The sequence below is a fragment of the Onychomys torridus genome, chromosome 1 (genome assembly GCF_903995425.1).
Source record: "Onychomys torridus chromosome 1, mOncTor1.1, whole genome shotgun sequence".
Classification (NCBI taxonomy): Eukaryota; Metazoa; Chordata; class Mammalia; order Rodentia; family Cricetidae; genus Onychomys; species Onychomys torridus.
In genome coordinates, this window is record NC_050443.1 from 121,096,499 (window position 1) to 121,109,783 (window position 13,285).

At 51.6% G+C, this 13,285-nt stretch overlaps 1 protein-coding gene across 7 annotated transcripts; it reads right to left on the reverse strand.

Moving 5' to 3' along the window:
* Positions 1-10,103: 10,103 nt before the first annotated feature.
* Cdkn1c (cyclin dependent kinase inhibitor 1C) lies at positions 10,104-12,838 on the reverse strand. 7 transcript variants are annotated; one of them, XM_036193763.1, is made up of 4 exons: positions 12,641-12,838; positions 11,556-12,463; positions 10,872-11,010; positions 10,104-10,783 (listed from the first exon to the last, which is right to left on the reverse strand). In XM_036193763.1, exons 2-3 carry the CDS (start codon positions 12,454-12,456, stop codon positions 10,877-10,879), a joined length of 1,035 nt encoding a protein of 344 aa, XP_036049656.1. In that variant the 5' UTR covers positions 12,457-12,463; positions 12,641-12,838; the 3' UTR covers positions 10,104-10,783; positions 10,872-10,876. The 7 variants fall into 7 exon arrangements, with proteins under 7 accessions (XP_036049656.1, XP_036049649.1, XP_036049619.1 ...); XM_036193756.1 differs by having other exon boundaries at positions 11,556-12,466; XM_036193726.1 differs by having other exon boundaries at positions 11,556-12,504.
* Positions 12,839-13,285: the final 447 nt, after the last annotated feature.

Here is a 13,285-nt window from a genome sequence, read left to right on the forward strand (position 1 = left end):
CTATTTAGTGGGGAGGGGTGCACCAAGGCCTGCATGCATGGAAGCCAGAAGACAGCTTGCTGAAATCAGTTTTCTGCTTTTATTATGTGGGGCCCCAGGGGACTCAGGTGGTCAAGCTTGGCACAAGTGCCTATATCCACAGAGTTCTCACTTCTTCCCCTCCCCCAGCCTCCTCCTTGTCTTCTTTTTCTGTTGGCGCCAGGGATAGAACCCAGGAACTTGCCTAGCATGTGCTAGGCAAGCACTCTACCCCTGAGCATATCTCTGCTTCCTTTATCTTCCTCCACCCCAAATTATCCTCTTCACCCCTCCTCCTCCCTCATTTATGCACAGGGCTCTGGCTTGAAGCAAAGCACCATCAAAATCAATCTGAGTATCTAAGAGTAGCTCCTGAACTGAGTGATATAACCCAAGAATTTGATAGAGCAAAGCCCAAATTCTCTGACCCTTTGGGGTACCATAAACCAAAACCAAACAAAAACAAGAAAAAAAAAAAAAAAACAGTCTGTGAGAGCAATAACCATGAATAGGAAGACAGGATACAGACCTCTAGCCAGAGACCACAAAATGGGCACTGCCCATTGTAACCTCTAGCCAAGGCCCTGCCCACCTCACCAGGTATCACAGCTCCCCACACATAGGTACCTAATGGCCTCTGGAACACCAGGAGCATCCAGTTCCTGTGAACTGTGACTTTCTTTTCTTTTTAAATGGTTCTGGGGTTTGAACCTAGGGCCTTGCACATGCTAGGTGAGTGCTCTGCCACTGGGCTATTTCCCCAGCCACCCTGTGCACTGTGACCAAACACCAGACACTATGCTGTTCATGCAAAGCTAAAAGGTATTTTTTGACACCTTAGAGGCTGCAAGTCCAGTACAAACACCTATAGTTTAGCAACTGTCATGGGCTGTTCTCTGCTTCCAAGATGGTGGCTGACACAAGGGATATGAGGGTGTCTGGAGCTTCATGATGGAATCACCTCTCCTAAGCCTTGACACTCAACATTATTACGAAGGCCTCCTGGACCCTGAGGCACCTTCACACCCAGCCCTGGGTGTCAGCAGCTTCACCTGGGCCTCTCAGGTCTACATTCACTATGTCTTTAAGGTTAAGGCCTTGTCATCCAAACCTTGGACTTCAAGACTGAAGGTGAAATACTAGGTCAAAAGATAAATCCCCATGATGGCCATGAGGCCATCAACATGAAAGACTCCCAAAGCCTAGGAAACAGGGTTGGGACTCCCTTCTACTTCGACAGACCAAGGAGTATCTCCCAGGCTTCACACCAGACAAGGCTTGGTATGGGTTTGACATCATAGGAGCCTTGGCGTCTGGACAGATGGGAGCCTTTTAAAAGACTAAGTGAAGACCAGAGAAGGTTTACTACATCTTGAGGTCACTGATGGACTCTCGATCAAATGCTCTTCATCAGAAAGGGAGAACTGAGGCCCACAAAAGGAAACAGGCTTCTTGTCTGCCTTCTTCATGATCACAAAGCCAGAGCTGATAGAAAGGCAAGGAGAGTCAGACCTTGGCAAGAAGAGGAGGTATAGAACAAGAAGAGGCCAGCATGGCCACAGCCTCCTGCTGCCCAAAGCCAGGCTAGATCCACCATACCCAGGGTGAGCTGGACAATTGCAAGCCCAATTCACAGAGATACTGACTAAGGAGCTTAGCAAGCCCTAAACATCCAGACACAAACCAACCACCACTGATGTGGCTCTGGGGCAGCTCCCTGGGACAATAAAATGGGTAGTTTCAAGGGAAAGAATAAAATGTTATTTTTTTCAAAAATATTTATTTGCTTTTTTATGTATGTATGTATGTATGTATGTAGAGACAAAGCATTGTGTAGCCCAACCTAGCCTTGAACTCACTATGTAATAGAAGATGACCTCAAATTCCTGATCCTTCTGCCTCCATCCCTCGGCCTTTGCCATCGTGCTGAGCTCAGAAAAGATGATTTCTAACTACATACAAACCCTTATGGTCCCAAAGGACAGCTCATGGTGGCTGAGGACCCCAGTCTGGTTTTCAGCTGATGAGTTCCTCAGCTTGCCAGAGTCCTTCAACCATTGGTGTCCCCATGTGTCACTCTCTTTTTAGTTTCTATTGGTCACCAAAAATAGATCAGTGACTCAGAAGCTCAACAGAGCAGCAGCATAGAGACCAGTCAGGGCTCGAGGGCGAGTATACATGGATGCCCTCCTCCAGTGGGGAACCACCCATCAGGGAAGTGGGTCACTGGACACACAGTGGTACGAGTACAAAATTACCCAGCATCTCCTAAGACTTGGCCAGAGAGTAGCCAACCACAGGGCCTTACAGAGAACAAACAGTGCTAGACAGGCAGCACCAATGACGGCTCCTGGATTGGCATCGATAAGGAAGGCTCCCCAAAGTGGAGAAGAGGATTCGCCTACGGGACAAGGCCAGTTGGGTGCGCAAACCCGGTGGGCATCTGCAGGAAGCAGGGCCTGGGATTAGTTTACTGCGCTGCAGAGAAAACAAAAAGAAACTGGAAACAGAAACTTAAGAAGAGTAAAATGTAACCTCTGTTGAAAAGCGGAGGGGGAGCTCTCTGTTAGTTTGTTGTTAGATTACTTATTACCTGCCCTGTTTGCACAAGTTCCCTAAGAATCTTTCAGGAAGCGTAAGCAACACTATTACAAGTTGCTGAGTAAATTCAGCATCAGATACAAAGTTAACAAAAAAGACACATTAGTGCCCACATGGTTTTGCAGCCTATCATGACAACCTGAGTTCCATGCCTGCGACCCACATCATGGAAGGAGCGGCCTGACTCTCTCAAGTTGTCCTCTGACCTCCACACATACACTGTTGCATGTGTGTTCCTACACACACACACACACACACACACACACACACACACACACACACACACACACACACACACTAAATAAATGCAAGGCCCAAGAGATTCAAGGCTCATTAGGTAAAGGCAACTGCCACTAAGCATGATGACCTGAATCCACATGATGGAAGAAAAGGACCAACTCTCATAAGTTGCCTTTGACTTCCACATGTGTGTGCACACACATACATACACAAAAATTAAATTAAATAAAATAAGTAAATGCAAAAATCAAATTTAAAAACAGAAATTAGATATGTGTTTATAAATATATACAAGGGCTATATGATAGGGCACATGCACACACCCATATGTATTATGGATACACATGTACACACAACACAGGAACAAAGGCAGAGAGGGCTGCTAATGGGTGTTGTGGCTAAGTGTTTTGGTGGTACAGTCTCAGTGGCTCCAGGATACAGTGTCCTTGCTCCTGCCTACATGCACATTTTCCTGATGTGGCATGCAGCAAGCCATTTGGGCATTTCAAACAAAAGAAGATTTTTTTTTCTTTTATGACAAAGGATCTCATGTAACCCAAGCTTCCCTTAAACTTTCTATGCAGCAAAGATAACTTTCAATGTCTGATCCTCCTGTCTCCCCCTCTGAGAGCTGGGATCCCAGCATGAATCATCACAGCCCGTTATGTGGTGCTAGGGATGGAATCCAGGGCTTCCTGTATGCCAGGCAAGCATACAACCGAGTGAGCAGCATCCCCAGCCCCAGGAAGTTTGTTTTCATAATCACATCATACTTCTTGGATTTCTCTAAGGAGCCATTGTTGGTATTCATTAAAGGCTGTGCGTATTTAACATACTACATGAGTTCTCTATTTACTCATTGCTGACTCTTACTGCTTTCTAAATTTGTTCCATTTTTTTTCTTTTTTAGGTGTGGTATACGTGTGTGTATATATATGTGATATGCATGTATTTGCATACACATGTATGGTGTACATGAGTGTCTTCTCATGTGTGTGGCATGCATATATTTCAAATGTGTGGATACACACATGTACGCATATGTATATAAATACCTGAAGTTGACTTTGAGAGGTTTTGATTTCTCTCCATCTTATTCTCTTAGGCAAAGTCTCTGAGCTGAACCCAGAGCTCACTGATGTGGCTAGTCTGACTAGCCGGCTTGCTCCATGGATTTCCTGTCTCTGTATTCTAAGTGCTGGCACTAGAAGCAGGCCATCATGCCCACCTGGCACTTAACATCAGCTCTGGGAATCTGAAGTCCTCCTGTCCATGCTTATGTGACAAACACATTAACCACTGAACCATTCCTAGCTCTAATTTATGTTTCTGAAAATTTCATACATGTATATATTTTGATCATATCCACCCCCATTACCTTCCATTGCCCCCTGCCAAGCTGAACTCAAAAAGTTTTCTATAATTTTTTTTGTTTACTGCTGAGTATTTTTTCTCAGGTGGAAAAAAATATTTGCTTTTGTTTGAAAGGTAGATGGCAATTATGCCCTGAAGTCAACCCCACACGAAGGGCTATTCTAGCCATGATGGCTGCAGATTCTTTGTCCCTCTTGCCACTGAGGAACAGAGGAGTAGACCCTGCCTCCTGCTTCTTGAATCTGGAGGTCTCTGTGCTAAGAATCATATGCAGCAGAGGTGACAAGGTGCCACTTCTAGGGCCAGGACTGAGAAGTTGCTCAAGTTCTGCCTGGGTTCCCCAAGTACTAGCACATGGCCTTTGACATGCATATGGAGGGAAGCACAGATAGGTCTGAAGATGAGACTAAGTGCAAGGAACGGGGAACCTGCTGACCTGCTGGCAGTTCCTTCCTGGATGAGGTAGGGGGTGAGCTGTCTTGGATGTTGATCTCAACCTCTGGTACATCACCCTCACTGCTGCCCCACAAAGTACAGCCCTCCCCAGACTGCCAACTCATAATCACATAGCACTGGATGGTTCTTGACTTGGCAAAAACCTTGGGACAAGTATTAGCTAGGGAAGAGAAAATGCTAGTTGTGATCCGTACCTGACTCCATGCCCATTAGTAGTGTATGGTGGGGATACAGCCATGCGGGGAGCTGGATAGCATAGAAATTGAGCTAATGCTGAAGCCACATGGACAGAGGAAAAAGATCATCCCCAGAGCTTCTAAGGACAGTAAAGATCAAAGCATAAGGCTTGTTGTTCGAAGCCACTTCCCCTTTGTACTCCATGGCTTATCTAAATCACATATCCCAAGATACTCAGTATCTCTACAGCTGGATTTGGTAATGTCAGGAACTGCCTATGACTCTTAGGAGTCTGTGAATCATTTCTGGACACATTCCCATGTGTATTAGTTCATATTCTATTACTATAACAAATTATATGAAACTGGTTACTCTATAAAAAGGAAAAGATCTTGCTTAGCTCACAGTTCTGTAGGTTTGAGGAGACAATACCAAGATCTGCAAGCTTCTGGTGAGAGCTTCATGGCTGGTACATAGGAGAGGACAAATTACATCACAAAATGGGAAGCCAGAGAAAGACTGAGGATCCCACCATCCTTTCCAAAGGTATGCCCCAAGTCTACTAAGGACCTTCAACTATCTCCTCTATCAATTCACACCAACATTTTGGGGACAGAGCTTCCCTCTCATGAGCCATTGGGAAATACACTCAAACACTGTACAAAACATAGCACCAAGCCTCCAGAATGACAATACAGTGTCACCAGACTCCTGGTGTTTTCCTCAAGATGGTGAGCTGGGAAGTGTATTGCCAACTTGGTTTTCACTATGCTGCATAACAAACACACCCCACACCCTTAGTGGCTGACAGAAAGCAAGGAGCTTTCTCACTCTCTATGACAACCAGACTTGTGGGCTCTGGCTGAACTCTGCTCTAACTTCTGGGAAAGAGCAGCCAGATTCAGATCTTGCCAGTCCCAAGGTAGAGACAAAATTGCAGAACCTTGGCCCAGGCAAGCTCATTTCAGAAGCAACACAGGACAGTCATACTTCACTAGGCAGCAGCAGTCACCTGTGCATGTCTGATAGAACACAAGAGAGGCAGACTGGCCTGCAAGGAAGGGCAGCAGATATCTTGGCAAGAACACAAGGAGCCCACAGCCAGTCATAGCATGGGCCACAGCTCTGGTTCTTCATCCTAGGCCATGTCAAAGAAGATGATGAACTGAGACAAAGTGGAGACCATCAGTATCAATTTTTAATTGTTCTCTGTCATGGTTGTGCACAGCTAAAAGGGTTTCTGTCATTCCCCCCTTTTTTGAGTAGGGTTCCCACTAGCAACTCAGACTGACCTGGAACTCTCCAGCTACCAGACATGAGCCACATACAACTGATTCTAGGTTTGATTTTTTTTTGTTTACTTTTGGTACTAAAGATTAAATATAGGAATTTTGTTTTGTTTTGTTTTGGGGGGATTGTTTTGGGGCATCATGTTTGGCCCAACTCATGACAATCCTCCTACCTCAGCCTCCCAAGTGTAGAGTGACAGGTGTGGACCATATCCTCAACTTACTTTTTTTGTTTTTTGCATTTATTTATTTATTGAGACAGATTTCATGTAGCTCAGGCTACCTTCTATCCTCAAACTCAATATATAACTGAGGATGACCTTGAACTTCTGATCCTCCTGCCAGTACTGGGATTACAGCTGTGCACAACTGCACCCAGTTTGTGCAGTGTTGGGGATCAAACCCAGGGCTTCGTAAATGATAAGCAAGCTCTCTAACAGCTAAGTCACATCCCCATTCCAGATTTTCTTTCTTTTCTTCATTATAATACTTTATGTGTGTATGTATATATGTATGTATATATGTATGTATGTAGTGTGTGTGTGTGCACACGCGCGCGCGCTCATAGTACACACAGTACAACTTGTAGGAGCTGGTTTTTGCTTTCCACCATGTGGATCCCAGGGATCAAACTCGGGCCATCAGCCGTGACATCGGGTGCCTTCACTTGCTGAGTCATTTTCAAAGTCTGGTTTCTGTTCTGATTCACCTGAATTGGTTGGTGGTAGATGTGGTGCAGAGGAGAAGCTCTGGAAACCAGTCCTCAACAGGAACTGCTGTTGGGATCAGAACACTGCAGCCCCTCCGGGAGGTTTGGTAGCTTCTATCAAAACCAAATAGGCTCCTCCCACAGGATGCACTAACTGAACTGGTGTTTGCCCTAGTGAACTGAAAACTTGGATTGACACAGATGTTTTCATGGACTTGAGTCAAATTTGCCCAAATTGAAAGCAGCCATGATGCCCTTCAGTGGATGGTGGGATAAACTAGTGTAGAGCACCCTAAGCTACTATAATTGTGTGCTAAAAAGAAAGAGACGCCGTGGGAAGGCCATGGAAGCCTTTTTGCCTAGTTTTAAAAGGCTGCACACAGTCATTCTGAAAAGGCAAAACTATGGCAGCTGAAAAGACCAGGGTTGCTGGGGGTGGAGGCAACTCTTTGACACTTCGATAGTGAACACAGGACATCAGACATTTGTCTAAACCCACAGATAGGACAACCCACCAAAAGTGAGCCCCCATGTAAATTGTGAACTTTTGTTTAAAAAAAAATGTGTCAAAAACAAACACAAAAAGCAGGAGATCAAATCAGTGCTGTTGACCCTGAGGACCAGTCAGGCTATGCACTGGCCAGTTCTCTCCTATGCTGAACCAGCAGTGGTACTGGGCAAGCTAGCTTGCCTCTCAAAACCTCACTCCATACATACAGCTGCGACAGGGGTGCTCATACCTCACCACAGGGCTGTTGAGATAATGAACATGCTCCAAGGTTCTCATGGCCTATCCAAAAAGGGAAATCAGGGTGGTGATGGCCTGGATTGCAACTTATATCTCAAAGCAGGGAGCTTGGCCCTTTCCCTTACCTCGTTCTGACAGTCTGCTCCCACCCCACACTTCACATCAACCCTAGAAACCTCAGGCCTTCCAGCAAAATACAGCTCATAGCAGTCCCTAACCCTGCCCCCAGCTACTCTAACCCCCTATTCCGGGAGTACCCCAGGGCCTCAGGGCCTAGATGCAGCAAGTTTCCTCTGCCGATCCCACTGATCATGTGTAGTCAGCATGCGCTGGCCGCTAGAAACCCTACTGCGCCCTGTTTTAAGTAAAGATTGGGTGGTGCTCAGCAGTCTCCAACACTGGTCTCAGTGTGCTGTGGTTCACTGGGTTTATCTTTGCCTCCCACACAGAGGGTCTTAGGGAGCCTGGAAGTGCCAGCTTTCTTCTTCCCGAGTTCTCTGACGTCTCTCATTCCTTTGGAATATGGGCCACCCAGCCTTTATAGCACAGCACCGTCCTGTCGTACCTGCCTTCTTGCTGGCTCTCCTGCCCTCTGCTAGCAGTGGCTCCCTTTACTTCCATTCCTCACTGCCTTGCCCCAAATCCAACCTGCACCCTGTCGATCAGGCTCAAGAGACCAGGGCAGAAGGAGGCCCACCAGTCACACCCCAAAGCGCACACTCACCCTCAATAACATAAGGCATATGGTGGTAGCCAAGTCCCACCAAGGCCCCAGGCAGCCCCTGAGAGCCTGACAGCCCCAGGGTCTCCTCTTTCTCCTTCTCCTCTTCTGCTCCAGCACACCCTTCTTCCCTTTCCTCCCTCATGGTCCAGTCTATTCTGCTGAGGGGTCCTGGATCACCCCTATTTAGAGACTCACCCACCCTTCCCAGGGTGACACCCCCCCACACCGTTATGTGCCAGGACAGGACAGTACCAGCCGACATCTTGCATGCCCAGGGCAGCAGCCATAAGACATCAGACATTTCCCAGCTCAAATAGAGAAACTCACTCCCAAGGTCAGGAAGGCCTGGCTGGGACCACATGGGCTCCGAGTCACATGTGTGATGTTATTTCCTAGGCCAGGCATCTTCCGGCTTCTGTTGCAGACCCTGCTGCACCCAAGAAATGGTGGTGGCGTTGGCCTCTGTGTTCTCACACAGCCCTGGATGCTTTTGAGGAAGCCCCCCACCAAGCATCATAGAATGTGAGGTTGCAGGTGGGCCCTAGGGTTAGTGTTTGTAAGAATCATAGCAGGGAACCGAGGCCTCTCTGCACTGTGTGCATGCCACATAGTCATGCAGGTCCTTAAGGCCCCATGGCTACCTGCCAGGCTTCTGGACCAGTGCTCTCCTAATGGTGAGGACTAACCCACACCTCTGCTGCCCAGCATCCCAAGTACCACGACCACCCTCAAGTCATGGAGAAAAGGGCTGCTCTAGTGCACAGGTAAATTCTGGGAGTTTCCCCTCCACCCATAGGAGCACCTGGGAGCCCACAAGTGGCTTTCCTTGCTGGGATCTAATTCCTGAATCGCCAGCAAGCCAAGGGGCTGCTGCAGTCAGTGGGGCCTACCCTCTCACTGAGGTCTGCCCTCTCATTGGGGTGGGCACATTTCTCAGAATCTGACCACAGCTGGACCTCTAAGTTATTCAGGAGAGGTTCTATTGATGATACACCCCCACACATCTCTAAAATCTTGGTCAGGTCTTTACAGTCTGATACTGTCCACGAGGTCTCTCTTGGCCCAAGGAACTTTGCAAGGATTTCATGGGCTAATCTGTTTAAAGTCACCTTTGCTTTTGAAAGCCACCACTTTCATAGTTTATAGACCAGGTATATAGGACCCTTCCCATTTTTTTTTTTAACTAAAAGGGGGCTCTTTGGAACCAGTGGGCTTTTGGGAAACGGCATAGGACAGAGGAGGCATAGCTCTGAATTCTTCCACAGAAGCTGGGTCAAGGCCCATGCCCACCCCACCCCACCTGCTCACAGGCACCCCACCCTGTGTTCTCCTCTAGTGTTTGTTCCTCACCCCCCCCCACTCCCTACCAAGCCATCACACTGCCCACTCTTGGAGATGCTCAACTTTATGGACCTAGGGACCATGGAGCTTTCAGGGCTCCACTATGTTCAGCATGTGGAGAACTCCTACAGATACATGTGAGCTGTGTGTTGAATTAAGTTCTGCAAGTCCCCACCAGGGCCTGGCTGGAGTTAGGAGAAAAGGTGAGAGTCTGTTGTGGACAGACATTTGTTTCCCAAACCTCTGAGTAGCAGCAGGTCAGTATGCCCGGTGAAAGCCGCCCCCACCACCTTGTAAGCAGCCCACACCCTGTCAAGTGGTGAGTATGCTCGGTTGACTCCCCTCTTTGCCCCAGCCCCCACCCACCATGTTCAGTTGCTCCAGCTCTGGGACTACAATGGTGTAAAAAGACAAACAGAGGAAGTATAATTTTTGTTGGGCCTCTTTATTTAGAACCTGGTGGACAAGGAGCCCTGGGCAGTTGGTATGGGCATCACAGGAACCATTTCGACAGTCTGGTCACCAAGTTTAAGAACAATCTAATAAAGCAGGGGGGAGACTGTAAGCTAACTGGAGATGAACGTGTGGGGGCTTTTAAACATCAACCATTTCCCTAGAGTCTAATATAAAAGTAGATTTACATTTGTGGGGTAATCTGAAGCTGGTGATTTCTAGTGCCTTTGGTAATAATCAATAACCCAGCAGTTGCGTGGCAGAGAGATCCACGCATGGATAAATACAAATATTAAGTTAGCATAATTTTTTTAACTTTTTGTACAAATATACATTTTTCCTTTTTCTCATCTTTTTCCTTCGTTCTACATTTTCTAGTTTCTCTTTTTTTGCACTGAGAGCGAGTAGAGATTAGACATTTTACATAAATGATTTAAAGCTTTACACCTTGGGACCAGCGTACTCCTTGCACATGGTACAGAGTGTTCTCAATACATTGCACAGTTTTCAGATTTCCACAAAACCGTGGGCTGCTTTGCGCAGCCATCTCCGGTTCCTGCTACATGAAGGAAAGGTCCCAGCGAAGCCCAGAGTTCTTCCACCGTCCGCTGCCCAGATGCCCAGCAAGTTCTCTCTGGCCGTTAGGCTCTAAACTGCGAGGAAAAGGACTCAGGTGAGCAGGCACGGCGGGAAGCCCCCGGGGGCGGCCCCTCCGCGACCCCCGGGGGACACCAGACTCACCTAACTCATCGCAGACGCTTGCGCGGGGTCTGCTCCACCGCGCCCACCCCAGGAGCCACGTTAGGAGAGGGACACCCCGCAGGGACGTCGTTCGACGCCTTGTTCTCCTGCGCAGTTCTCTTGCGCTTGGCGAAGAAGTCTGCGGGCGACAGCGCACGCCGGTCAGGGCGGGGCCGGCCCGGAGACCCGCGAGGGGGCCCGCGGAGTGCGCAGGGCGCGGGGCCGGGGTGGGGGCGCCATCCCCGCCCGCGCCGAGGTCCGCGGCGGGTCAGCTTTGTTTACGTCGCCGCGCAATGTGCTGTGTAAGCATTTCCCCTTGTCCCGCGGCCAAGCCCCCCGGGGCTGCCGCCGCACTTAACCCCCTCCTCGCCGCACACACGGCGCCCTAAGGGCTCCCGCGGCCCCAGCCAAAGACCGCGATCCAAGTGGGTCGCGGCCAGGCTCACCCTCCCATTGCACGCTCGGGAGCCTTTGGGATGCACCCCCACCAGTAGGAGAGGGGTGCGGGCGCAACCGCGCCCTAAGCGCCGCGGGCCCTTTAATGCCACGGGAGGAGGCGGGGACCGGGCGAGGCCCCCGAGGGCGAGGGAGAGCCCGGCCGGCCGGACAAAGCGAGGCCGGGCCGGGGCGGGGCCGTGCGGGGCTCACCGGAGATGAGAGGCCCCGACAGCTTCTTGATCGCACCGTTCGCAGTGGCCGCAGCAGTCCCGGCCGCGGGACGTCCTGGAATCCCCGAGAGAGGCTGCTCCTTCAGCTCCCGGCCGCGCGGCTCCTGGTTCGCGCCCTGCTCCTCGACCGGCTCAGCGCCCTGCTCCTCGACCGGCTCCTCCTCGTCCTGCTCCTCGACCGGCTCCGCTCCCTGCTCCTCGACCGGCTCCTCATCCTTCTCCTCGATTGGCTCCGCGACCTGCTCCTCGCCCTGCTCAGAGCCCGACTCAGCACCCGGCTCCTCGCCCTGCTCAGGGACCTGCTCAGCACCCGGCTCCTCTCCCTGCTCAGGGACCTGCTCAGGGACCTGCTCAGGGACCTGTTCCTCGCCGTCCTGGGGCGCCACCTCCGGGTTCGCGTCCGGGATCGGGTCCGGAGTCGGGTCCGAGGTCGCGTCCGGGGTCACGTCCGGAATCTGGTCTGAGGCTGGATCTGCGGCCGGGGCCGGGGTCGCGGGTGGGGTGGGCTCCGCGACCACGGCCGAGGCTGGGGCGCTGGGCGGCTGCTCAGGCTCCTCCTCTAGGCCGTCGGGGGCCTCGCCAGCCGGCGGCCCAGAACGCGGGATGACAGCCACGGCCACCGGGGGAGGCCGGGGCCCCAGCACCAGGCGACAGCGCCCCACCTGCACCGTCTCGCGGTAGAAGGCGGGCACAGACTCGCTGTCCACCTCCATCCACTGCAGACGACCAGGGCCTCGAAGAGGGACATCCTGCTGGAAGTTGAAGTCCCAGCGGTTCTGATCCTCGGCGTTCAGCTCCGCCAGGCGCATCCGCAGCTCGCGGCCCAGCTCCTCGTGGTCCACAGGCCCGAAGAGGCTGCGGCAGGCGCTGCTGCGCGCTATCGCTGGGAAGCTGTCGCTGGAAGCCAAGCGTTCCATCGCTGTTCTGCTGCGAAGGTACACGTCGGACATGCCCATGGTCGAAGGCTGTGCAAACGCGGGCGGCGAGAAAGAAGGGAGCGGGAGGAGAAGGAAGAGGGGAGAGGAGGAGGGCGGAGGCTGGGCTTGGGTGAGACCCCTTGCACAGCCCACGTCCGCCTCTGCTTAGGGACGCGGCGGCTACCTGGCTGATTGGTGGCGGAAGGCTCCTGCGTCTCGATCGCTTGTCCTGTCCAGCTTGGACCGCGCCCCCTCGGAGCTTGACTGCCTGTTCGTTTGCTCTCAGTCGGGCCTATCCGGCACCCCTCGAGCACAGCGCACTCGGCCTGTGAAACGCCCAGCCCGCTGCGCCCCTTTATACGCGCTGGCCCCACCCCCGCGCGCGCGGGCCTCCTCACGATTAGCATAATGTAGTATTTTCAGTTTCAACAACACCGCAGCGATTGGCCGACGCACCCCGCCCCGCCCACAGAGGCTCGGCCCCCTAGAGTCGCTCATTGGCTGCGTGCACACACCCCCGGGGCCGGGCGGGGCCGGCGACGGGCGTGCGCTGATTGGCGGCCGCAAAGCGAGCGGGCTGCGCGGGACAGGGGGCGGGGCTCGAGTTAAAGAGCTCTGCGGGCGGTAACGTGACACCGCGACGCCCCTCCCCCTCGCCCCATTCCCCCCCCACACCTCCCGCCCCCCGCGGGCTCCTTTGTCTGCAGGAGGGGGCTTGTGCAGCCGCGACGCGCGCGCGCCCCCTCGGACCCTGGAGCTGGGCACAGCCCCTAGGCGATTCCGGCTTCGGTGCAGGTCCTTCGATCTCCACGGCCTGTACTCTCACTAG